This window comes from Zootermopsis nevadensis, unplaced genomic scaffold (genome assembly GCF_977971745.1).
Source record: "Zootermopsis nevadensis isolate Lab colony 2312 unplaced genomic scaffold, Znev_1.0 Znev_ptg000025l, whole genome shotgun sequence".
Taxonomy (NCBI): Eukaryota; Metazoa; Arthropoda; class Insecta; order Blattodea; family Termopsidae; genus Zootermopsis; species Zootermopsis nevadensis.
In genome coordinates this window covers 10,457,100-10,483,065 of record NW_028259157.1, presented here as the reverse complement: position 1 = coordinate 10,483,065, position 25,966 = coordinate 10,457,100, and the positions used below count along the sequence as shown (strand labels likewise).

The 25,966-nt window shown below is 37.4% G+C and overlaps 1 protein-coding gene across 3 annotated transcripts in view; it reads left to right on the top strand.

Annotated features, from left to right (window-relative positions):
* LOC110833512 (solute carrier family 4 member 11) overlaps positions 1-24,592 on the top strand; it is a 39,379-nt gene extending 14,787 nt beyond the window's left edge. For 2 of the 3 annotated variants that reach the window (XM_087355726.1, XM_022071677.2), the window contains exons 2-16: positions 3,000-3,040; positions 3,759-3,963; positions 11,865-11,955; positions 12,971-13,094; positions 14,702-14,908; positions 15,242-15,449; positions 16,362-16,475; positions 17,143-17,349; positions 17,870-18,044; positions 18,202-18,308; positions 19,955-20,120; positions 20,612-20,785; positions 21,538-21,733; positions 22,957-23,126; positions 23,662-24,592. In XM_087355726.1, coding sequence (XP_087211852.1) covers positions 3,023-3,040; positions 3,759-3,963; positions 11,865-11,955; positions 12,971-13,094; positions 14,702-14,908; positions 15,242-15,449; positions 16,362-16,475; positions 17,143-17,349; positions 17,870-18,044; positions 18,202-18,308; positions 19,955-20,120; positions 20,612-20,785; positions 21,538-21,733; positions 22,957-23,126; positions 23,662-23,728 — 2,229 coding nt within the window. In that variant the 5' untranslated portion in view covers positions 3,000-3,022 and the 3' untranslated portion in view covers positions 23,729-24,592. Of the gene's footprint in view, positions 1-1,908; positions 2,125-2,999; positions 3,041-3,758; positions 3,964-11,864; positions 11,956-12,970; positions 13,095-14,701; positions 14,909-15,241; positions 15,450-16,361; positions 16,476-17,142; positions 17,350-17,869; positions 18,045-18,201; positions 18,309-19,954; positions 20,121-20,611; positions 20,786-21,537; positions 21,734-22,956; positions 23,127-23,661 lie in introns of those variants that run through there. The other variant, XM_087355725.1, reaches the window with a different exon arrangement.
* Positions 24,593-25,966: the final 1,374 nt, after the last annotated feature.

Below are 25,966 nucleotides of genomic sequence, written 5' to 3'. Positions count from 1 at the left end.
TCAGTTCATTTTCTATCAATATTCCTTGCTGTACGAATTTGGATACATGCCAGGACTTGGCAAAAACTCTTGCACGTTCGACTGCTTAGATATAAAGATTTCGTGTTACGTTAAGAGTCGACGGGAGATCATGTAATGAGTAACTTCCCTCTTTTAGAATATCAGTATTCTGCGGCGTTGAAGCAACTGAGCCATCGCTGAATATTGTTTGTTTTCGTGAGCGAGTTTTATGGAGATCCCCCGTGAATCCCCTTTCTTAATCCATGTTCAATATAGCAGTTGGTTGAAAATCTCGGTTGCAGATCGACTTCTATTTCCCCCTGCCCACAAACACGCAACTGTTACATAACATTTCAACCATTTGCTCTCTGCTTGTGCGCAGGCCGAGGCTTACCTTGGCCTGAGCCTGATAGCACAGATTATGTTCGGGGTCTGCTTCAAATGAAGGTAATTAAACGCTGCCCTCGTCTTATGCACGTGATAAATCCCACCGACTTGGATTTTCTCGGAGATTTTCGTTGGTGCCCCGCTCCAAGAAATTTTTCGAGGAACACCTCACAGACTTGGTATCCGAAATCCTCAGAACAACCTCAGGTATTCTCAGAGGGTCACTAAATAATTCATCGAGGAATTATTATTATTTTAGCAACAATATAAACACGTATTAATGACTCGATCGTCGGGGTAGATTTTCTGCTGGCATCCCAAAGCTGCTCTTAACGCCACGTCACTTAGATCGTTATTTCACTAAAGTGATCCGAATTCGTTTCTTTCGTTTTTGGTTATTTTTGCACAGATATTATATAATCACAGGTGATCGTTTCATGATAATGAGACCCCTTGAATTCTGTAGTTGGTCTTCCAAAAATAAGATCACTTGGCTGTTGCTAAAACGTGACAGACAGACGTGAACTATCCCATAAGGTTAATATTTTTAATATTTTAATATTTTCCGTCAAATCACAAATTTTAATAAGATAATAAAATATATAAAATATTTAAAATATCATTTCACGTTCCGCATCGAATGATCGATTTACAAATTGGAACGTTTCTCTTACGACATGTTTCGGTTATATTTAACCGTCCTCAGGTATAAATTAGATTGGTAAAATTTAAAACTCGAATTACAATCATTTACAATGTTATGCAGTTTATTGAAATGTTCTTATCAGATTACTCTTATATATTAGAACGAAGGTATTGTTTTTTATAAGGCGTGGTTCATCTGATGTTCAATATTAGTCTGTAAAGCAATGATTTAAAGAAAACATTAATAAATATGGAGTAATATATAAAACATAAGGTGTTCTTCGCTGACTCTAGAACATAAATAACACGTAAGAATGCATCTTAATGAAATAGGGTACAAGGATTATGGGACCCCAAGGACCGGTGGCGGGCTCTTGTGAAGAGTGTAATGAACTTTAGGGTTTTATAAAAGGCCAGGAATTTTGTGACTGGCTAAAAGGAGTACATGTTTCTCAATAACGACTCTGATTTCTGGAGATGATTTCTGCTTACGCCTTTCTGGATCGCAGATAACAGTAACTGCGTTGTACTTTGTGTAGCGTTTGTTTTCAATTGAAACAGTTGTTATACTTCCCTTTCAGTTTTAAACTCATTTTTCTTTCTGTCCGTCTCAGGCCGAAACATTTGATCACTCAGCGTGTAGGCCTTAAAGAGATTCCCTTCCATGTGCAACAGGATCTATTTTTGACGTTTGGCAAGTATTCAACGTCCTGTTTTTGCCGTACGGGCGTCTTTCTGTGCATTAAAACCGATACTAAAAGTTTCTTCTCAGTTTTGATAGGATATGACGTATTCCAAATGTGATCCAGCCATAATTTTTGTCGATGATAGGAAGGTAATCTAACTCTAAGCAGCCCCTACTTGAAGTCACTTTGCTGGCGTCTTTCAAAGTGCTTGTGGGAGTTGGAGTAACGCTCGAGTATTTTGGAAATAATACGCTGAGTTCTGACAAATTGATTTTTGTTTACAATAGACAGGACGTCTCGAATGGCTTAGATAATTTTTTTTTTTTTTAGTTTTATTTAAGTTGTCGGACGACAAAGTTTGTGCACGAAATAATATTTACAAGTATGGGACCTAGGAAAGCTAAAGGTAAGCTTAGCAGCGCATTCTTTTGATCTGTAAAACTGCAGTTATGCACCAATGAAGTGCAGTTTTTCGTACAAACCTGCCTCTAATAAAGTGGGCCTGGGTTCAGATCCGTAGCTAAATAAGAGTCAGGATTTCTAAAATTTCTCTGCTTATAAATCCTATTATTTTCCCAGTTACTCGTTCATTATAGATATTATTATTATTATTATTATAATCATCATCATATTCGTCACCATGAACATTAAAATCTATTCCGTTCAAGCTACATACCATCTCAGTTGTCATTGTTTTATTATTATTATTATTATTATTATTACCAGTATATAATCATTAATTTTACAATGCTGTCGTTACTCTTCATGAACACTACACATAATACTCTGTTAATATTTTGTACATGAAGTATCTAACCATAAAATATCAATTTCCGACGAAATTACACTGAGTTACATTATATTAGGGTAAGAAATAATATAAAACGCATAGGAACTTATTTATAATATATGAATATGTGAAAAATAAGATATAAATTGGTTAAATTAGTAAATTAATTGCGTCTTACGTTATCTGAATCCCGTAGCTATTTTTGACAATGACTGACAAAATTGTGATTACGTTGAAACCAAGGCTGGAGGTTGATGATGGATGATGGAGGCAGCAAGCTCCTCTGAAATATCCTTTAAACTCCTACTAGATTACACGGCGTAATATCCCAGAAAGAATTGAGAATATGAAATCTCACTGTATGATTTTCTTGAGAAACGGAATAAATGTGGTTCCTTGATTGAATTGTCAAAATGTCTGTGAAAAGACGAAGTTCATTAGCGAAGATGATAATAATAGATCCTTGAAGCAAATGTTATTGTTTCTTTCAGATGACGGGGAAGAAGTTACCCTCATGTACTCCAAGCATGAAGTAAGTGTATTGTATTTATTGTAGATAAATTCACCAAAATCTGTTGATATTCGCTTGAAATTGTAAATCTTTCACGACATCCTTCCTTGTCTATGAGTTGGACAAACTTTAAACTGTGGCAACAGACAAAATCGGATTAGCACATAAATAATGCATCTGGTTTGAATTCGAGTTGATACAGGATATTAATATAAATAAATAAAGCTGTCAAGAGACAAGCATTGGATTGCAGGTTGAAAAGTAGTTTTCTTTTAAATTTGTTCAAAGTATTTGAGGCTGTTTCATTTTCATGTTGAGTACTTAACAATGTTCGCCACGGTGGTCTGGCGGTTAGAACGCTGGCCTTATAATCCTGGGGTCTCGGGTTCGATTCCCGGCGGTGCCCGAATTTATAACTTGTGTTGGGCAAGGCCGTGGTCTAGGCAACACGGAGTTTTCCTCCGGGGGCTTCCCCGGTTTCTCCGTGGCATCCCATTCACACACAGAAGAAGGCAATGGCAAACCACTTCTGGATCATCTGCCAAGAACGTATATGAACAGGTCCCAGTCCGAGAAAAAGATGGAAGGATCCTGTTCATATGGACCTGTCGTCAGACAGAACACTAAATAAATAATAAATAAATAAAAATACTTAACAATAAAATTAATTATGCAGAGGTTCTTAAACTTTTCCAGAAATTAATTAGTCTCTCTCTCCCTGTCTCTCTCTCTAACGTAGAAAGTGCAAATGAAAGATTTTAGCGCTGAAATAAGGGCGACACTGGACATAGCCCACTTCTTGAACCAAGCCGTTCTGCTCATGGACCTGACTGAGACAAACCTCGAATGTGTCGTGGAGCTGATGCTCCACAAGATGTTGGACTCGGAGGAGCCCCAGTGCACAGTGTCCGAGGCAAAGTCCCTCCTCTTCACAAGCGATTCAGGTGAGCCTCAATCAGTTGATATCGATATATATTCAGCGTATCGATCTACGAGTCTACACCGCGTATTACAGACTGGGACAACTTTATTGTCAGCGAGACAGTAAGAATCGAACAAATGTAGTCGCATTTGTTCTCATTTAGACAATTTAAGATTTAAATCGTAACTTTGTGTCGCGAATCACGAATAAAAGACATTTAAACAGTTATTAAATTTGTTTTCACTATTTTGCTGGTTGTGTCTACTAGACAAAAGTCTTCTTGAGTCTGCTGGGATACTACAGCGTGTCCCAAACTACGCTGCTGTTATGTCTTATTGAAGTATAAGCTGTCTGGCTTCTCTTATTTAATATATTCTGTCTGTTTCCACAGAGTCTTTACGTCTACCATCTTCTCAGACCATCTTTTGTAAATGTCTGTCCTGTAATAACGAAGACTTCTAGGAAGTATGTCATAACCTACTTTCTTCGTATGCTTCAGTCTATATCGTAAGCCGAGAAAAAGATCTAAATTAATAATTATACAGTTTATTCATCTTTTTGCGCACTTCCCACATGTGTGTATAGCACCCGACTACGTTAAATTTATCCGATATAACAGAAGTTGTAAGACTTGAGGTTCTCACAGCAGTGAGTATGAAGATTTCCGTCTTCTGGGTTGTTGCGCTGTGTAGTCTGGTCGATGTTTACCAACGTTTCGGAGGTCATACTGCCTCCGTCATCAGAGTATGAAGATTTCTGTCTTCTGGGTTGTTGCGCTGTGTAGTCTGGTCGATGTTAACCAACGTTTCGGAGGTCATACTGCCTCCGTCATCAGAGTATGAAGATTTCTGTCTTCTGGGTTGTTGCGCTGTGTAGTCTGGTCGATGTTAACCAAAGTTTCAGAGGTCATACTGCCTCCGTCATCAGGGCGATGAAGATTTCTGTCTTCTGGGTTGTTGCGCTGTGTAGTCTGGTCGATGTTTACCAACGTTTCAGAGGTCATACTGCCTCCGTCATCAGAGTATGAAGATTTCTGTCTTCTGGGTTGTTGCGCTGTGTAGTCTGGTCGATGTTAACCAACGTTTCAGAGGTCATACTGCCTCCGTCATCAGAGTATGAAGATTTCTGTCTTCTGGGTTGTTGCGCTGTGTAGTCTGGTCGATGTTAACCAACGTTTCTGAGGTCATACTGCCTTCGTCATCAGAGTATGAAGATTTCTGTCTTCTGGGTTGTTGCGCTGTGTAGTCTGGTCGATGTTAACCAACGTTTCAGAGGTCATACTGCCTCCGTCATCAGAGTATGAAGATTTCTGTCTTCTGGGTTGTTGCGCTGTGTAGTCTGGTCGATGTTTACCAACGTTTCGGAGGTCATACTGCCTCCGTCATCAGAGTATGAAGATTTCTGTCTTCTGGGTTGTTGCGCTGTGTAGTCTGGTCGATGTTAACCAACGTTTCGGAGGTCATACTGCCTCCGTCATCAGAGTATGAAGATTTCTGTCTTCTGGGTTGTTGCGCTGTGTAGTCTGGTCGATGTTAACCAAAGTTTCAGAGGTCATACTGCCTCCGTCATCAGGGCGATGAAGATTTCTGTCTTCTGGGTTGTTGCGCTGTGTAGTCTGGTCGATGTTTACCAACGTTTCAGAGGTCATACTGCCTCCGTCATCAGAGTATGAAGATTTCTGTCTTCTGGGTTGTTGCGCTGTGTAGTCTGGTCGATGTTAACCAACGTTTCAGAGGTCATACTGCCTCCGTCATCAGAGTATGAAGATTTCTGTCTTCTGGGTTGTTGCGCTGTGTAGTCTGGTCGATGTTAACCAACGTTTCGGAGGTCATACTGCCTCCGTCATCAGAGTATGAAGATTTCTGTCTTCTGGGTTGTTGCGCTGTGTAGTCTGGTCGATGTTTACCAACGTTTCAGAGGTCATACTGCCTCCGTCATCAGAGTATGAAGATTTCTGTCTTCTGGGCTGTTGCGCTGTGTAGTCTGGTCGATGTTTACCAACGTTTCGGAGGTCATACTGCCTCCGTCATCAGAGTATGAAGATTTCTGTCTTCTGGGTTGTTGCGCTGTGTAGTCTGGTCGATGTTAACCAACGTTTCAGAGGTCATACTGCCTCCGTCATCAGGGCGATGAAGATTTCTGTCTTCTGGGTTGTTGCGCTGTGTAGTCTGGTCGATGTTTACCAACGTTTCAGAGGTCATACTGCCTCCGTCATCAGAGTATGAAGATTTCTGTCTTCTGGGTTGTTGCGCTGTGTAGTCTGGTCGATGTTAACCAACGTTTCAGAGGTCATACTGCCTCCGTCATCAGAGTATGAAGATTTCTGTCTTCTGGGTTGTTGCGCTGTGTAGTCTGGTCGATGTTAACCAACGTTTCAGAGGTCATACTGCCTCCGTCATCAGAGTATGAAGATTTCTGTCTTCTGGGTTGTTGCGCTGTGTAGTCTGGTCGATGTTTACCAACGTTTCAGAGGTCATACTGCCTCCGTCATCAGAGTATGAAGATTTCTGTCTTCTGGGCTGTTGCGCTGTGTAGTCTGGTCGATGTTTACCAACGTTTCGGAGGTCATACTGCCTCCGTCATCAGAGTATGAAGATTTCTGTCTTCTGGGTTGTTGCGCTGTGTAGTCTGGTCGATGTTAACCAACGTTTCGGAGGTCATACTGCCTCCGTCATCAGAGTATGAAGATTTCTGTCTTCTGGGTTGTTGCGCTGTGTAGTCTGGTCGATGTTAACCAACGTTTCAGAGGTCATACTGCCTCCATCATCAGGGCGATGAGTATGAAGATTTTTGTCTTCTGGGTTGTTGCGCCGTGTAGTCTGGTCGATGTTAACCAAAGTTTCAGAGGTCATACTGCCTCCGTCATCAGGGCGATGAAGATTTCTGTCTTCTGGGTTGTTGCGCTGTGTAGTCTGGTCGATGTTTACCAACGTTTCAGAGGTCATACTGCCTCCGTCATCAGAGTATGAAGATTTCTGTCTTCTGGGCTGTTGCGCTGTGTAGTCTGGTCGATGTTTACCAACGTTTCAGAGGTCATACTGCCTCCGTCATCAGAGTATGAAGATTTCTGTCTTCTGGGTTGTTGCGCTGTGTAGTCTGGTCGATGTTTACCAACGTTTCGGAGGTCATACTGCCTCCGTCATCAGAGTATGAAGATTTCTGTCTTCTGGGTTGTTGCGCTGTGTAGTCTGGTCGATGTTAACCAACGTTTCGGAGGTCATACTGCCTCCGTCATCAGGGCGATGAGTATGAAGATTTCTGTCTTCTGGGTTGTTGCGCTGTGTAGTCTGGTCGATGTTAACCAAAGTTTCAGAGGTCATACTGCCTCCGTCATCAGGGCGATGAAGATTTCTGTCTTCTGGGTTGTTGCGCTGTGTAGTCTGGTCGATGTTTACCAACGTTTCAGAGGTCATACTGCCTCCGTCATCAGAGTATGAAGATTTCTGTCTTCTGGGCTGTTGCGCTGTGTAGTCTGGTCGATGTTAACCAACGTTTCGGAGGTCATACTGCCTCCGTCATCAGAGTATGAAGATTTCTGTCTTCTGGGCTGTTGCGCTGTGTAGTCTGGTCGATGTTAACCAACGTTTCGGAGGTCATACTGCCTCCGTCATCAGAGTATGAAGATTTCTGTCTTCTGGGTTGTTGCGCTGTGTAGTCTGGTCGATGTTAACCAACGTTTCAGAGGTCATACTGCCTCCGTCATCAGAGTATGAAGATTTCTGTCTTCTGGGTTGTTGCGCTGTGTAGTCTGGTCGATGTTTACCAACGTTTCGGAGGTCATACTGCCTCCGTCATCAGAGTATGAAGATTTCTGTCTTCTGGGCTGTTGCGCTGTGTAGTCTGGTCGATGTTAACCAACGTTTCGGAGGTCATACTGCCTCCGTCATCAGGGCGATGAGTATGAAGATTTCTGTCTTCTGGGTTGTTGCGCTGTGTAGTCTGGTCGATGTTAACCAAAGTTTCAGAGGTCATACTGCCTCCGTCATCAGGGCGATGAAGATTTCTGTCTTCTGGGTTGTTGCGCTGTGTAGTCTGGTCGATGTTTACCAACGTTTCAGAGGTCATACTGCCTCCGTCATCAGAGTATGAAGATTTCTGTCTTCTGGGCTGTTGCGCTGTGTAGTCTGGTCGATGTTTACCAACGTTTCAGAGGTCATACTGCCTCCGTCATCAGAGTATGAAGATTTCTGTCTTCTGGGTTGTTGCGCTGTGTAGTCTGGTCGATGTTTACCAACGTTTCGGAGGTCATACTGCCTCCGTCATCAGAGTATGAAGATTTCTGTCTTCTGGGTTGTTGCGCTGTGTAGTCTGGTCGATGTTAACCAACGTTTCGGAGGTCATACTGCCTCCGTCATCAGAGTATGAAGATTTCTGTCTTCTGGGTTGTTGCGCTGTGTAGTCTGGTCGATGTTAACCAAAGTTTCAGAGGTCATACTGCCTCCGTCATCAGGGCGATGAAGATTTCTGTCTTCTGGGTTGTTGCGCTGTGTAGTCTGGTCGATGTTTACCAACGTTTCAGAGGTCATACTGCCTCCGTCATCAGAGTATGAAGATTTCTGTCTTCTGGGCTGTTGCGCTGTGTAGTCTGGTCGATGTTTACCAACGTTTCAGAGGTCATACTGCCTCCGTCATCAGGGCGATGACGGAGGCAGTATGACCTCTGAAACGTCGGTTAACATCGACCAGACTACACAGCGCAACAACCCAGAAGACGGATATCTTCATAACAGAAGTTCGCAACGTCGCTATTCTTGTACGGACATTTTACAAATACCGTACATTGAGTTTTCAGATCTACTGTGCAGTATTTTCGTGTTGGGAATGAAATATCTTTCTTGAATGGACTCCTCTCCGTTTCATTTAATTCCGATATAAGCGTGTTTTACCGTTTGTTTATAGAATACCGTCTCGCTGTGCCCTGAATGTCTGTAGCCGAGACGTTGATACTGTCTACGCCTGCAGTGGCAAATGTAGGTTATCTGCCACGCAGAAGAGTCAGAGAAGTTGTCGCTATAGCACGGCGAGTGACTTTATTACAGGCAGTCCCTCCCCATATCAATAGCGTCGTTCATGGAGACAGCTCGGAAAGCGATGTTTTTATAGGGGCGTTTGCCGTTCACGAACAACCGGAAAATGACCAGTGAAAGTTGAAAATATTTTTATAAAGTGAGATTTCAGGTTCTCATGGCGACACGTATGAAGATGGCTTGTCATCTGGGTTATTACCCCGAGTAGTCTGGTAAAAATTCACCGACGTTTTAGAGGTGTCCTCATCGCCCTGATTATGCGGGTAGAAAGTACTTGTAAAACCTGACTACCAGATGACAGCCATTTTCAACAGTGTTGTTGCTTAAAGAAATATATTTGATAATAACGAACGCTATAAAAAGAATATAGAAAAAGTTTTGTAAACAGCAGTGGGAAAGTGGCGAACTGATTCATGTACTTTCTCTGGTTACAGACTGACTGGGCTTCGTCGTGTCTTTGCTTGTCTTCGTTAATCGTTTTCGTGTTCGGATAACGATCCATGCAGGGTGTGAGCTTGATTATAAAAGTTCATATGAACAAAATCTCGTATTGGAATTATTTATAACGTACATCCTCATAATTCTTAGGACTACATCGGTTTCTGCCTTTTTCCTTCTGTCTTGTAGAAAATAAAACCATTTCGTTCTCATTATGAAGGCAGTAAAACGCCTTGGATGGAGAATCAGACCATCGCATGACAGCAAAGGAAGACAAAGGAATTCGCGAGGCTTCTTCTTCAGAAACCGAGCCCTGACGTGCAACCGCGTGTTATACGAAGTGCGATCGGAAAGTTTCAAGACTGTGTCAATAGAGGGCGAACCGGATGTAGTACGAGCTTCTGCCGCTAGTGGGTGCGGCCTACATTCATAGTGAATCAGTGTGCCAGCCGGCATCATCGAATTAGCATTTGTTTCTTAGTTACGGGCGTTTTGGTAGTGCATTACACCGACCCTCCTGCGATTTCGGAATGGCGTGTGCATCAAATTTTGCCAACGACTCGCCAAAACGGCTACGGAAACCTATGAAATGCTAAAGCAAGCATTTGGGGAGTCCGCAATGGGTCGTGCACAAACTTTTGTGTGGCATTCACGTTTTAAAAATGGCCGAACCTCTGTCGATGATGACGAGCGTTCTGGACGACCATCTTCGAGCACAACGCCCGAAAATGTTACGAAGATTCGGCAGGCCATTCACGAAGAGCGACGTCGTACCATCAACGACTTGTGCGACATTGTTGGGATAGGCTATGGGACCTGTCAGCTGATTCTAAAGGAAGAACTCCACATGCGACGCATCCTGTCTGAGGACCAGAAGCAGAATCGACTTCTCGTTTGTCAGGAACTCAAAGATCTTGCAAGAACCGACCCCAACTTCCTTTCTAAGCTCCGTGTGACTTCTTCCTCTTCCCAAAGATGAAAATTCAGCTAAAGGGAAGGAGATTTGAGACGATAGAAGAGATTCAGGCAGAATCGCAGATGGTGCTTGACAGGCTGACAAAGAAAGATTTCCAGGGATGCTTCCAGGCTTGGCAGCGGCGCTGGGATCGTTGTGTTCACTCCCAGGGGAACTACTTCGAGGGTGATGGATGAATTTAATACCTGAGATAAGTGTAAGGGTTTTTTATAGGCGCAGTCTGGAAACTTTCCGATCGCACCTCGTATGTAGGGCCCCAGTCTCGCTAGTTCTAATGTACCTGACAACAAAAACCAGCCAGATAAAAAATAAAGACGATAACTTGGTAATTTTGATGTAACAGCAATGCAGGTGCGAATGTTTCATACGTTTGTGTTAATTTTGTTAAAATGTTTGTGAAACAGATCTCTTGCGAAAAAAAAAATATGAACGTTGTAACCGAGTTACTACGCAGACTGTAATAAAATGTAATCAAAGAAGGAGGTTTTACATCTGCTGTCGCACTGCCTTCTGAAAACAAACAGGTTCCTCTATTCTGGTTCTGCTGCTGACAATCTGGACTTTCAGCACTGCTTTTCATTCAAAACTGTCATCAAGTTTGTTTCTACAGTTTTAAATCCGTCGCTCTTGCTGTGAGGCATATGTAGACTTTGAGAAGTATACAATATTCCATCTTCCTAAGCTCCAGGTTATCAACACTTAATGGGGACAGAGGTAAATCTCCACGAATGTTTGACCCAGGCACTATACTCTGTTCAATGTCGGGACCTGCAGTGCACTTGGAGTAGCCATGGACAAGGTCCCTTCATAAAACAGACGGACTTTAAACGGGCGATCGCTTAGCTAAGCACCCTGGTTGCTTTACTCCAAACCAGACCACTCCTGATACACATTGGATTGAAGGCTGGGTACACCCCACAGTTGGTCTGTATATACACGCCATATAGGCACTTGGGGGGAGTGTCGGTATAGCTCCTACTCATTCTTGACCTCGGCACTAGATGGGGTGAGTGGTCAGCAGTGGTAGTAAAGAGTAAATTCTACCCTTACTGGGATTCGAACCTAGTTGTACATGAACATTTTACTGAATTATCCTAGCTTTGTGAATCTGGTAATGGATTTTTTTTTTAAATGATGTATATGAATGACTGTAAATTGTTAATACCTTAAAGGGATTGAAGCAACATATCCAGGTTTTTTTAATGTTGTGTTCTTTCAGAATATCAGTGGAGAATATACAGAAATTTAAATAATAACTTATTACATGGCTCGGAAATTGCGTGCTGTAATATATCTTCAAAAGATATAAAACTCGTGTCAAAGTAATTTTTGTATAATGTAAAACAACATGGTGATTTCCCAAAATCTGGATTTAATTATTGTTTTTATGGATATAAATGAATCATTAAAAGCAAGAATGTGAAATTTAGTTTGAACGTAGATGAAAAATAAATCTACAAATTTTATTCTGTATTCTTACAGCCTTACATCTTATGTCACGCACTATACAAGGAGCATGCAGCGCTGAAGGAGGCACCAACTTTGACTATGATCAGTCTTGGATTTGTGCTCTGTAAGTTGGCATTTTCTGAATATTCGATGACCTTTGTATTCATAAAGTTAGTCTCTGCAAGAAAAGGACATGAAAGGCACAAAGGGAGATGCAGAGAAAGCGATAGAGTGGGACAGTAAAGAAAGGTAATAAAGTAGAATAGTTGGATAGGTGGAAGTACAGATGATTCCTAGCTAAAGGAAGAATTATTAGAAAAGTGAATACATCATCCTCCAATGAAATTTACAAAAAATATTTAACATACATGAACCTCACATACGGTAACATTTCCAGTAAATTTCATCCAGTGAATGACTTAACTAAAATCTGAAAATTGAATAGAAAAATACAAATTGCAAAGTTCCTCAAACAGTTTGCGATAGGGTGAGTGTAACTGAGCATAATCATTTCAAATACTTTTAACAGAAATTTAAACAGTGAAATAGTGTTGTCTCACAAATCCAAGCTACTTTTCCTCTGTAAACTGTTGTATCTTATATTTTTCATATTTCTTTGTATTGTTCACATCTTTGCTTCTTCAGAACAGCTGCTTTCAATCTTAATGTTCTGTGTGCCACTCTTGACAATCTAAGATCGTCAAGAATGACGTAGACCATATTAATCTGTTACATTTCTCTGTGAACTGTAATTCACACAATCATATACACTTATATATATTATTTTTGTTGTTTTCTGTTTGTTTGGTGAGAGGTTTTATATATTTGGTAACAACAACTTTAGAGGCAGAAGAATGCATAGCTAAAAGAGGACCAGGCCCTTTGTAATTAAAATGAAAAATATCAAAATATGTATAGAGATTTTAATTCTTTTTTGTCACAGACAAAAAATTGGAAAATGTGAAATTTGCCTCCCAATGCATTACCCTTGAACTCATATTTAGAAACAACCTTATACCTTATAAACTCATCTTACAAAAAAGTGTTACACGGAAGATGATGAATCCACTTGAAAGTGAATAAATGATTTAGTGAATGATGTAGCAAGTAATTTGTAATAATAAATTGCTTTGACTCAGCTGTAATCTACCAACACTGCAACGCAGACGAGTTGCCATCACTCGCCTCAAACACCCTGCCAACTTTGGACGTACAAGCCACGAAGTGAAACTCTTTGTTCTCGTGATATGCCCCAGCAAGGAGGTACGTCTTACATCTGGTACATCTGCAATGCCTGCAGAAGGTTAGAATGGACTATAGACATGGTAAAAGTAATATTTTTTTAATCAATACATGACAAAAATAGAAATTACACTTTGATTTTCCAGATAGACACTTTACATAATTGTAAGTAGTCTGTTGCTCCAAACCTAATTGCACTATAAGTGGCAAATTCTTAGATAATAATGACATTTTTTACTTGAACCTATTTCATTACTTTTACGTAATATAACAAAAACTTCCTTCAAACATTTTAGACATTGACTAGATCTGTGTTCACATTATTTGATAAGCCTTTTCTACTTTTCAGGGAAACAAGTTTGATTTGAGCTTCACGTAAAGTAATAGTATATTGACTGATACAGGCCCAAATTAAATCGGTACAGGAAATTTTGTATTCTATAAATCCTAAGTAGAAAGTGTCACTGAAATCTGTTCAACATTTGTGGAGATAAATTATGATCTTCCCATTTTATTTCATTATATGCATGTTGCAGAATAATTTTGGCCTCCTTCTCTCACAAATTTATCAGTAATTGTTGGAATATATAAATCAAAATGTTATAAATGTTAAACGTATATACAATTTTATCACTCAGTTTCTTGAGTTTCTTTTAATCTCACCGCTGCTGACCATACTATTTTTGTATATGAACATACCTCAATCAGTGACAAGTGTGTCTTCATTTTGTTGCAAGTTTGGTTTTTTTTTAACATTTCAGTGAAATATAAACTTCTTACTAAGTTATACCATATTTCCTTTGATTTTATTAATAGCCTACTGCTACTATGAACTGAGGACAATTATATAGAGAACTTCACATTTGTACTTTTTATCAAGGGTGACAAGTCAAGGAGGATAAACTGACAGGACATATAGTAGCACGAGGAGATAAGAAATGCATAAAAAAGTTTAGTCTAGAAATGTGAAGAAAGAGACCACTTGGGAGAAATAGGCATAGATGGGAGCATAATATAAAGTGGATCTTATAGAAATAGAATGTGAAATTCAACAGGACTCATCTGACTTAAAAATGGGCCCTGTGGCCAGCTCTTGTAAATATGGTAATGAACTTTTGGGTTTCATGAAAGGTTTTGTTATCAGCTGAACAACTATCATCTCCTGAATACAGATTTTGCCCCATGATGTGAGAGTTAGTCATTTTATTCATTTTAATCAGACACAATTCAAGATTAATGTAAAGGGACATAAATATTTCCTGGAAAATAGATTGGTCATGCAAATGTTAAACCATGGCCTCATAAATTTCTGCATGTAACATCTATGGAATATATGGTATATGTTAAAGAGCATTTATTAATACAACTTCGTGGCTCACAACACTGAATTCATGAAGTTACTGCATGGATTGAAAAAGTAACCATACAAAAGTTTGGGATGGGATTTTTTGTGTGTGTGTGTGTTGCTTAGATTCTGTTAAAAACATCAACAGTATATATATTCAATAGCTATAAAGTTAAATATGTTTTGAGGTATTGTTTTTATACTATTAGGTTCTTAAAAATAAATTGTTAAAATTGTACATTTATTTGTAATGGCTCTGTACAATTCTGTCTCTGATGTACAGAAAGGAACTAAAAATGCTATGGAAATGGGAAGGACATTTTCAACAATACTGGCAGATATAGACTTCAGGCAGAAGCTGATAGAAGCTCACAGTGAAGAGGAGTTCAAACAGCTCATTCTCAATCAGACACATCAACTTGCAGATGAACAAAGTGAAGCTGAGAAGAGATATACTGATAACAATTGTGTCACACAAGACTATGAATATGTAAGTTTCTTTTCTTCTTCTTATATTCATGACTACTCATAAGACTGTAATGAAAGTGCACGTTCCACAGCAGTGCACATCCAACTTTCTCAAAATTAATTAAATAATTTATGGCCATGTTTTGTTCCTGTTATTGATCATGTTCACAAAACATACTGATATTGTGTTTTGTCTGAGTTAATGAATACTAAATTGGTAAATGCAAAGAATGAGGATTAAGTATTCAAATTGATACAGAAAATAAAACACTATTTACAAAATTACAAACTATATAGTATACAAATAGTTTATGGGCTTCCTAATGTATAATGTATTTATATGTTTACTTTACAGGAGGAAAGACTGTGTCAGTTTGGAAGAGGAATTCAAGATGATGTCCTGCGTAGAATTCCTCACTATATATCTGACTACCGTGATGGGTTTATGGATACTCGCACAATTCACAAGATCATCTCTACAACTATGTTCCTTTATTTTGCTTGTATTTTGCCAGCCATTGCATTTGGTGTACTTAATGATCACAATACGGAAGGAAAAATTGGTAAATCATAATATTATTTGTTAATGCTGTCTTTATTCCAGCATTTCTTTCAGTATAGTGCTATAAATAGACATCTTCTGTCAACTTCAATTTGTTCTATTTTTTTAAAATATTTGGTTTAACAAATATCAATCTTAATAATGTTCAATGAAGATCTCAGAAGTAACCTATACAGAATGTCCCAAAAAGATGTATAGGCATTATTATAGAATATTAACCATGTGTATATATCTTTTGGGGACTCCTGTATTTAAAATTAATTATTGTTGAAAATTACACATCCGTACACAGAATTTGAGTGTTCAAGGCATTGGTTGATTGTAATATGATATGCGCAATTTATGATTAAACTAAACTTGTAAGAATAGACTTAAAATTTCAAGGAAGTTGAATTGGAAGCCTATAGCTTAGATGGTATTTAATGGTTAATAAAGGATGTATAAGAGAAAAAAGTGCAAAGGATATAAACAAAATTACAGTTCCCATATTTTGGATGTACTGGATAAGCAATTTTGCAAGCATGAAATAGATTACTTGTTTGTTTGTTTTTTTTAGAATTTTTTATTTGTACTGTGCATGGAATTCAGTCTTATATCAGAACAATCTGTAGTTTGTTATTTAATTTTTATGGTTAACAGATTACAGATGAAATTTAATACGCTTAAGTTAAGAATATATTTCTGCAGATGCAACTGTAGAATTTTGTGGAATGATACATATGTTAAACTTTAAGGAAAATCTTACATTAGTTAATAACGGTTATGAATTTTAATTTTACAGTTCTTCATGTAGGGAAAGTCTTGCAAAGCATACTTATTTCTTCCTATACTAAAAGCAGTATTAATATCACATGAATCCTCAAAGTGCACATGACTCACCAAACTTGTCATTATTGTCCAATGTTATTTTCAGATGTGAAGAAGGTGATTGCAGGTCAGACTATAGGAGGCATTTTCTATGTTGTGTTCAGTGGGCAGCCATTACTGATCCTACTTACTACAGCACCTCTTGCATTGTACATAAAGAGTAAGTCAATAGGATGTGTGAGTTCATGTTTATTCTGGGTATGCACATGTGCACATTTGTAAGTGTGTATTATACCTTATGTCACATATTATGCAGGATGTGACAGCTTCAAAGATCTCCAGAACAGACGCAAATAGAGTGGCACTAGACAAATAAGTTTGAGTCTGCTTGCCCGTGTCTGAACATGCACACCTCTCAGCTTTTATATGCAGTTAAGGCATGCAGAATATTACTGTCTCTAGATAATTTTCAGAAATATGAGAGAATATCCCTGAGAAAACATACTTTATGTGCCTGTCAAATGTTCATATTACTAAGCTACCTCATATGTGCTACAGAACTATGCTTCCTACTCTGAGGTGCTTAATCTCAAAATACACAATTCTTTTAGTAAATTTATATATACCACAACATGATGCATCAAATCACATATATAAAATGTTTTTATTAGAGAGTCTGAAAGGTTAAACCTATTGTATCTCATAATTTAACTACAAAGGTTGCATATACAAGTATATTTATATTTATAAAAATGAATGGTACATGCTAATGTATCAATTTGTATTAACAGGTCTTGTACCTGTGATCCCATAATTCGCAAAACTCACTAAATAAAATATATTTAATTTAAATGTAAAATTACAGATATTCTATACTTCTCTTTCAGTTATTCACATTATATGTGAAGATTTTGACTTGGACTTCTTTGCTATGTATTGCTGTGTTGGGCTATGGAACAGTTTATTTTTGGTCACATATGCATTATTTGATGTGTCTCGCATTATGCATTGGTCTACAAGGTCAACTGAAGAGATCTTTGCACTTTTTATTTCAATTGCCTTTTGTGTAGATGCATCAAGAGATACAATCAAAAGTAAGTACACAGAATGTTTGAGTTATTAGCTGAAGTTAAAATGTTATATTACTTGCCAAAGTGGCACATAGAGTAATTATATTTGAGTGTAGAATTTTGCTCATGATTAATGACCAATATTTTATTTGATTAGCCTTAATGTACACTTTAAATGAAAAAACAATATCAAATGTACAGCCTAAGTTCAGTCAAATTATGTATTGTCAAATTTCTAAAAATATACTCACTTCATACAAGAACTGTGTTCATCACATTAGATATGAGATATTATCTGACTTAGATCTCTCCTCTATATCCCATATATTTTCTCAGTTTTATGCATACTTAGTGAGGTATATATAAATGTCTCTTATTGACTTCAGAAATACAAGACACAAAATAAAAATAATATTTTGAAATTCTATAACATTGTAGTTATTAATGTTTCACAATAGCTTCATTTATCAGTCTCTCCATACCATTGCTTAAATTTATTCTACATAAGCTATAGGTGTAGTCATAAATGATTTTCTTTTTCCAGATTTCAAAGAGTATTACTATTCACCAGCATGTAAAGGAAATGTATCAACAGAAAGATTCAATACCACTGCTTCAACTTTGTCCATGTCTTGCAGCCGAGAAAGTAGCATTCTGTTTCTATTGCTGATGCTTGGAACATTATGGCTGAGTGTCTCAATCTACAACTTTAACAAGACGTTAGTACAGACACCGTCTGTTGCCACTCTCAAGGTTCTAATCAGTATGGAGTTTCTTGAATCTGTAGATGCATACTCTATGATATATTAGTATTACTTTTAACAGTGGCAGCTTTCGAGTGAATGGTGTACATTTTGTTTTTTGTAAATGTTTCAGCCCTTACCTGCAAGCCAGTAAGCGAGAAGCTTTGGCTGACTATTCTCTTCCTATGGCTGTTATCACTGTCAGCTTTATTGGATCTTACTTCTTCAGTGATGTAGAATGTAAGTAGTTTGCTAACTAGTCACAGAGCCCTATTTATCATTTATACAATTGTGGCCAATATTCTGGGTATTCTCTTCATATTTCATTGATTTCACACTGTATTTCTATGTTCAGTTATAAAATTAGTTTAAAAATTGTAATAATATTGTGATGTGTTGGGGTTGGCATTGTTGAACTGTTTAATGGCATTGTTGTATTCATGCATTGTTGTATTATTATTGACATTGTTGCGTTTAGCATTGTTGCATTTAGCATTGTTGCGTTTAGAATTGTTGCGTTTAGCATTGTTGTGTCTACATTGTTGCGTCTGTTTATTGGCATTGTTGCATAGACATTGTTGCATTTGTATAAAAGCCGATTGACAATCTCTCGGAGCTCAATTAGCTAGGGTCAGTGACTCCAGACTCTCACTGACAGGAGCACCTACAAAACCACCTCCATTAATCAATGGGTTTCCATCCAAAACTATCTTCCGGATCTTCGGTAGCCGAAGAACTCCAGAAGGAATTCTGAACAATGCATTATGTGACAGACGGATGACTTCTAGGTCTTGCAAAGGGTCAAATGTCTCATTCTCTACATAGGAGATAAAGTTATCATCCAAGTAGAGAAACTTAATGACGTATTGGCGTGAACAATCAGCTTTCGTCATTGTGGAAGGAGCTGAGCTGCGAATCGCTTCAGCTCTCTTCGCAGGACAAGTCTAATTTTCACTGATGCCATACATGAAAGATGTTGAAGTAAGTAGAGAATGAGACATTTGACCCTTTGCAAGACCTAGAAGTCATCCGTCTGTCACATAATGCATTGTTCAGAATTCCTTCTGGAGTTCTTCGGCTATCAAAGATCCGGAAGATATTTTTGGATGGAAACCCATTGATTAATGGAGGTGGTTTTGTAGGTGCTCCTGTCAGTGAGAGTCTGGAGTCACTGACCCTAGCTAATTGTGATCTGAAAGAACTTCCTCCTCTGGAGATGCTCCCCAATCTCTCGGAGCTCAATTAGCTAGGGTCAGTGACTCCAGACTCTCACTGACAGGAGCACCTACAAAACCACCTCCATTAATCAATGGGTTTCCATCCAAAAATATCTTCCGGATCTTTGGTAGCCGAAGAACTCCTGAAGGAATTCTGAACAATGCATTATGTGACAGACGGATGACTTCTAGGTCTTGCAAAGGGTCAAATGTCTCATTCTCTACATAGGAGATAAAGTTATCATCCAAGTAGAGAAACTTAATGACGTATTGGCGTGAACAATCAGCTTTCGTCATTGTGGAAGGAGCTGAGCTGTGAATCGCTTCAGCTCTCTTCGCAGGACAAGTCTAATTTTCACTGATGCCATACATGAAAGATGTTGAGGTAAGTAGAGTTCAGTTTCATGGCAGTGCATCTCATATGTAGTACCATGGAAAGTGTTCACACAACATTGTTTCTCAAATTTGATGTTTGAACATTATCAGACTCATGTAGCTCTTTGACTCCAAAGATTCTTATAAAATTGTATTGTTTTATTGTGTCAGATGGTGACACAGTTTATTACATGTACACTCTTGCTTATGTCCACAACAAAATGCATGAATATATTACACTACAGCCTCATTAGCATGGTCATGAAAATAAATTTAGAATTTTTTCTGCTACAGTGGAGCGATTTCAATACAGTGAGAGACCTGTGTTCAACATTTCACAACTCCAGACATTGTCAGCCAAAACTATATTTGGTTCAGGGGTTCTTGGCTTCTCTCTGTCTGTCCTCTTCTTCATGGATCAAAATATCACCAGTGCCATGGTCAACAACCCCTGTAACAAGTAAGTGCTTAAAATTAGAATCTATCAATATCAGGTCTACTAATGTGTAATCAGTTCTCAGATATTTTTAAGAAATAATGCTTTATAAATTGTATGTAACAATATTTAAGAGAACATATTTCTTCCAAGTATCTATGTATATAACTATTTGGTAAATTTTTCAACCATCCATTGTTTTTCTCTCCCTTTTTTTCTGTCCCCTTCATTACATCCCTAGTTACTGAAGAATGCGTGTCTGTGTTGATTTTATCATTCCATTTATTAATTCATGTAGAGGTATATGTTTTTATTTATGCAGTCTTCAAAAGAGCTCTTCTGATTTGCACACTTCTGGAGCAAATGAGAGAACAAAAAATATGCAATAAGTTTACTGAGTGGTTAAATGCTATGAACCAACAAGTGATTCATTACAAAATTCTTTCAAAAACATGGTGTTTATAAGAGGATGCATATATCAGATATACTTACTATCATCTTAACAATACTTTCAGGCTTAAGAAGGGACCAGCTTATCATTTGGATCTGTTTGTGGTGGCAATTCTAAATGCTGCTTTGTCCATCTTTGGTTTACCATGGATGCATGCCACCTTGCCCCATTCTCCCCTTCATGTGCGAGGTCTTGCTGATGTAGAAGAACGTGTGGATCAAGGACATGTGTATGAAATGTAAGTTTATATGGGATATTGCTGTGTCCCCAATCCCATTTACAGTCTCTCAAATAATGCCTCCATTTGAAATTCACAGACCAGTTCCAATTTACAATAAACTGTCTCAGGTTTTATCATGATTTCTCTTCCCATGTAATGAAATGACACTTTTCAAGCACCATTCTTAAAATTAAATGTTACCATATAAATATACAGCAAAATAATGTATTTTCATATGAAAAGAGTTCACCTTTAAAATATTTTTGTATCATGTCATCCTGTAACGTTTATTACATGAATAAAGGTAAGCACCAGCAACTTCCAACACATTGATAGGTTATCATGAACATTTAATTTAAAAATTAAAATCATCGCCAACTATGCTGATTTTCAGGTTGTTGTTCCACTTGACCTTGCTAAACATATACTGGTCATGTACTGGCAGATTGTTTTCCTGTCATGTAATGATATTATTAACAACTCCTTCTATTTACAAGAAATACATGCGTGCCACGTCTACGTAATAAGTTTCTAGAAGATTGTAAGGTTGTCAAATATTTTTGTTATAAGTACACTGTATTTTATGGTATTACACATTTTTAGTGTTTAAAGAGCCATTTGAAAGCTGGCCATCAGCTAGCACCACTGGTATTTGAAAGGGTACACTAAAGGTAAAGATAAGACTTTTATCTTCATTATTTTTAATAATTACTGGTATTTTATTGTTACCTTAGACTCTGTTACAATTTATTCTGTTTCATTTCTTACAGAATTGTGAAAGTGAGAGAGACACGACTGACTGGGCTGTTTTCACACATCCTTATTGGTCTGTCTGTGTTCTTACTTCCATATCCATTGGCTTACATACCAACAGCAGTTCTGGATGGTTTATTTCTTTACATGGCAGTCACAGCTCTAAATGGCAACCAAATGTTTGATAGAATAACACTTCTCTTCATGGAACAGGTAAATTACAAAATAGTACTGTGAACTGTTAAGTTGTCAGTCTGCCTGCAGAATTTTTAATTATAGTCTCAATGTTTATAAGATCCACTACATGTTTTGACCTTAAATGGTCATCTTCAGGTGGTTCTCTTTAAGTGTTCAAAGCTAACAGATATGACTGCTCACTTGTATACATAGTTGAAATAGATAAAATTCACCTGGATTCATGTGATTGCTTTAAAATTATTCATAATAGGTATGTACCTGGATGCATTGGAAGTCTGACCTAGAATAGAAATATTTTCTCCTGGGTTTAAAAGCATATCCTAAAATGAGAAATTATAAGTTATATGGCTGTTTCATAACATGTTGTTTAAAATATTAAAATTTTCAAGCTATCTATAAATTAAAATCCCTTCATGTTTTTAATCTTCAAGGTAGAATGAAGCTTTCTTGTTGCACTTTTATAGAATTTGTTGTTGTCGTAATAAGTTTTTTGCAGTATTTTGAAAGTCTAGGTTCTTATTGATTGGTGTTTTATCACATTCTTACATTATCATGTTGAAGGGATCCTGGGTTGACTATATCATTGGAGATATGTGACATTATTAGGACAGCTAAAATATGCTTCTTGTAGCAATAGGATTTTTAGTTAAGTAGAATGGCATATCAGACGTGATTTATCTGTAAATAGGATAATATGGATATTAAACTGAATTCTGCTGCTGACTTCACCACTAATACTGTGAAGTTTATACATCGCTCTAAAGCATGTGGATGAAAATTTAATCATTTGATAAGGTGAATAGTGATGTAAGTTCCTGATCATTAGCATCCAACCAGATAAGATGAGACTTGAGATTCTCACAGAGACTCGTATTCCTTGTAGAATCTCCTTTCTGGATATAGTTTAATGTTGAAAATTTCAATTTAGTTTTTGTTAGGGGAAGTTTACTGCCTCATCTTCAGGGACTTCATTAAAATAACTTGTGTGTGTGCCATTTAAATGCTAGTTACATATATATGCATTGTTTGAATAATTCTCTGACTGAGAATACCTCAACTGGCAGAAGGGATTCTGTGGGCTTCTTAGTCTACTCAGAAATATATCAGCATAGTAGATAAAATATGATAAAGTTTTTCCTAAAATTTCCAACATATTCTACTTACAATAACCTTATTGTGTGTCATTTGGCATTACACTATAGCTTCATGTAAAATATTTATTTTTCTCTTCTTTTAAGGCTGCATATCCTCCAAACCATTATATTCGCAGAGTACCACAGAGAAAAATACATGCATTTACAGCATGCCAAGTATTTCAGTTGATTGTGATGTGTGTATTTGGTTATGCTCCATTGGTGTATCTCAAGATGATATTCCCATTCATCATACTATTCCTTTTACCAGTAAGGTGAGAATTGTAATAAATTATGTAGTTCTCTAGACTAAAATAATTAAAAGAGTCCTTTAGTTGTTCCTGTTGTGTTGTGCGCAAATTCAATCTTCAGTGTGATTTGGATTATTTATCTGTCAAAGAAATGTTTCATCAAATGGGATTTGTATTGAATTATGTAATCATCTCTCAAACATCACATATCATAATCTTTGTAAACAAAAAAAAGGAGTAGGGAATTTATGTTTGTTCTAATCTTTGTATTGGCTTGCATGGGTGTCATAATAAATAACAGCACAAAAAATTTAAAAGTCAGATTGTTAGTGTTTTGGCAATCAGAGTGGAGGCAACCTTCTTTCTTCTTAGAACCATAGGATTTCAGTTATAACACAACATTTTATGAGCTTATTTATTTTATGGGTTGCCAGGTAAGTGCACCACATTAACAAAATTAAAGTTAGATTTTTTTAAATAAATAAATAAAAAAAAATTGTATAACTGAAAAATCTATATACATTTTAGTATAATATGTAATTTATTTTATCTTCTGTAGGCATCGGTTGGTACCAATGTTCATCGAAGACAAATATCTCGAAGCTCTTGATGGAGAGCATCAGTAACATCACACATCCACAAGGCCACTGCTGTTACTCAGATGTGTTTTGCTCTCCTTACTCATCTCATCAGAGAAACTAATATCAAATTATTACTAAATTTAATACTTTTCCATACATTTACAACTGTTACATGTTTAAAACTTAGAAAGAATGTTTCATCCAAATGACCTCAAACTGAGAATTAGATATATGAAAAGAATCCAGGACACAATGGCAGAAAGAGGAGTGGAAGAAGGACAGTGGATGGATAGAGAAAATGGAAAATGAGAATCTGAAGACATCAACAACATTAAGAAACCTATATATGTGTACAGGTATACTGGGTTTCTATATAGGAGAAAAAATAAGGAGTTGTAACATGGAAACACTATACACATAACATGTACATTACTACTTTTACAGTTTTGTTAAATTTGTATATCACTGTTGTTGAAGCAGTTATGGGCTTTTTTACCGTCTGTGCCTCCTTTTTCCCAAAAATTGAGATGTTTGTGCATTAATCATGGAAACATTGTGTATATACCAAATAATAATGCTTGGTTAAATAAAAACAAATGTTTTAAAATGGTTGGTTTTGAAAAGATGTTTAGTGCAGAGCATTATTTCCAATATGTTTTATTAGTCAGTTATGAACAATGATGTATGACATAAAAACACATTGTAAAATTAGAATAGAAGAATAAAAATATTTCAAAAAAGATTGTGTGTCTAAAGTAAAAACCAACTGACAGTTTATGTCAGTAGAAGTAACAATCTGTATGATTTTGTAGCTTTCAAGTCCTGTATTCTATATGTGTACATTTGAAAATAGTCCTTAACCTCTGTAAAACAGATTAAATTTGTAAAATACATTTCTCAAAAATGAAATATTATCTGTTTCATTCTGTTATTCCACCTACCACAACTGGAAAACAGCTGCACAATTTATCATATCAAGACCAGTAAGTGCATATTTTCAAATCGTAACATGAACCATTTCTCTGTCATTTCTGAATCTGAATGTTTCTATTAAAACCAAAAAAGAGAAATGTATGCCTTTGGCTTTCAGGGATGAGATGCGTCATATGTTGAAAGTTATCCAATGTTTTGACAAACATGGCAGTTACCATTTCTGGGGTGAATATGTTTTGGTTGGGAATTTTTGGAAGCTGTACCAGTAAAGCGTAGTCGTTTCTTTAAAACGTTGTGAACAGTTGTTTTTGAAACGCCTAACTCTACAGAACACTTCCGCACTGATTTCTTCGGGCTACACAGATAACTTGCCCACACAGCTTCAATGGTATCGTCAGACACTGATGGTCGTCCTGGACGTGACTGCTTCAGTAGGCTGCCCGTTTCTCTGAGTTGTTTGTCCCAACGGCGAATGTTATTTTCGTGTGGTGGTTCTTCATTAAACACACGACGGTATTCACGCCTAACAAGTGTAACTGACTCAAACTTAGCAAGCCACAAAACACATTGAACTTTCCTCTGCACAATAATCATGGCACTTGCGCTAGAACCTGTTTACGTATCGAAAAATTGGAGAGTTTCTCTTTATTTTTACGTTTATTTCATGTCTCTATCGTGCTTTGTTCCAAACCTAGGACTGTTTGTTACCCCACCATTATTTTACGGACACACTGTATGTAGGACAGGCAGTAGATGGTGAGTGGGATATGATGGATTTGATTGCTGAATCAGAATAGTGGCCTGGTATTCAGTTGGTGTGAGAAATTACAAAAAATACTTTCTAATGGGCATGTGGTGAGAAAAAGAAGTGACAAAAGTTTGGTGACCCAATGAATCAGGAAGTTAGGTGACAAAGGGATTCCAGTGACAAATTGGATAGGATAATGGATAAATAGCTGCATGATGAGGTGAGGAGAGCAGCCCTTTTCAGGATCAAATGGTAGGGGAAGAGGTGTTGAAGGAAGTTTTTGGAGAAAGTTTTTTTAGAAGCCACGTGGGCAGGAGAAGAAGTGATGAAAATAGAGAAAATTCAGAACAGCAAAATTAAGGAAAAAGTGAAAGCACTACATAGCCAGACCAGCTACATCAGATGAGTTTATATTGTGAAATATACATATTTTAGATCTTTCATATTTTATACTGCCATGGAAACCTGAACTCTCATATATGAGACAATGCTACAAAAGTGATTATTTTGTAATGTGTCCAAAATTTATTGCAGTATGATAATTTGTAAATCACCATTGAGTGAGTGATAATTTTAAAATCTTTTTAAAACCTATTTAAGAA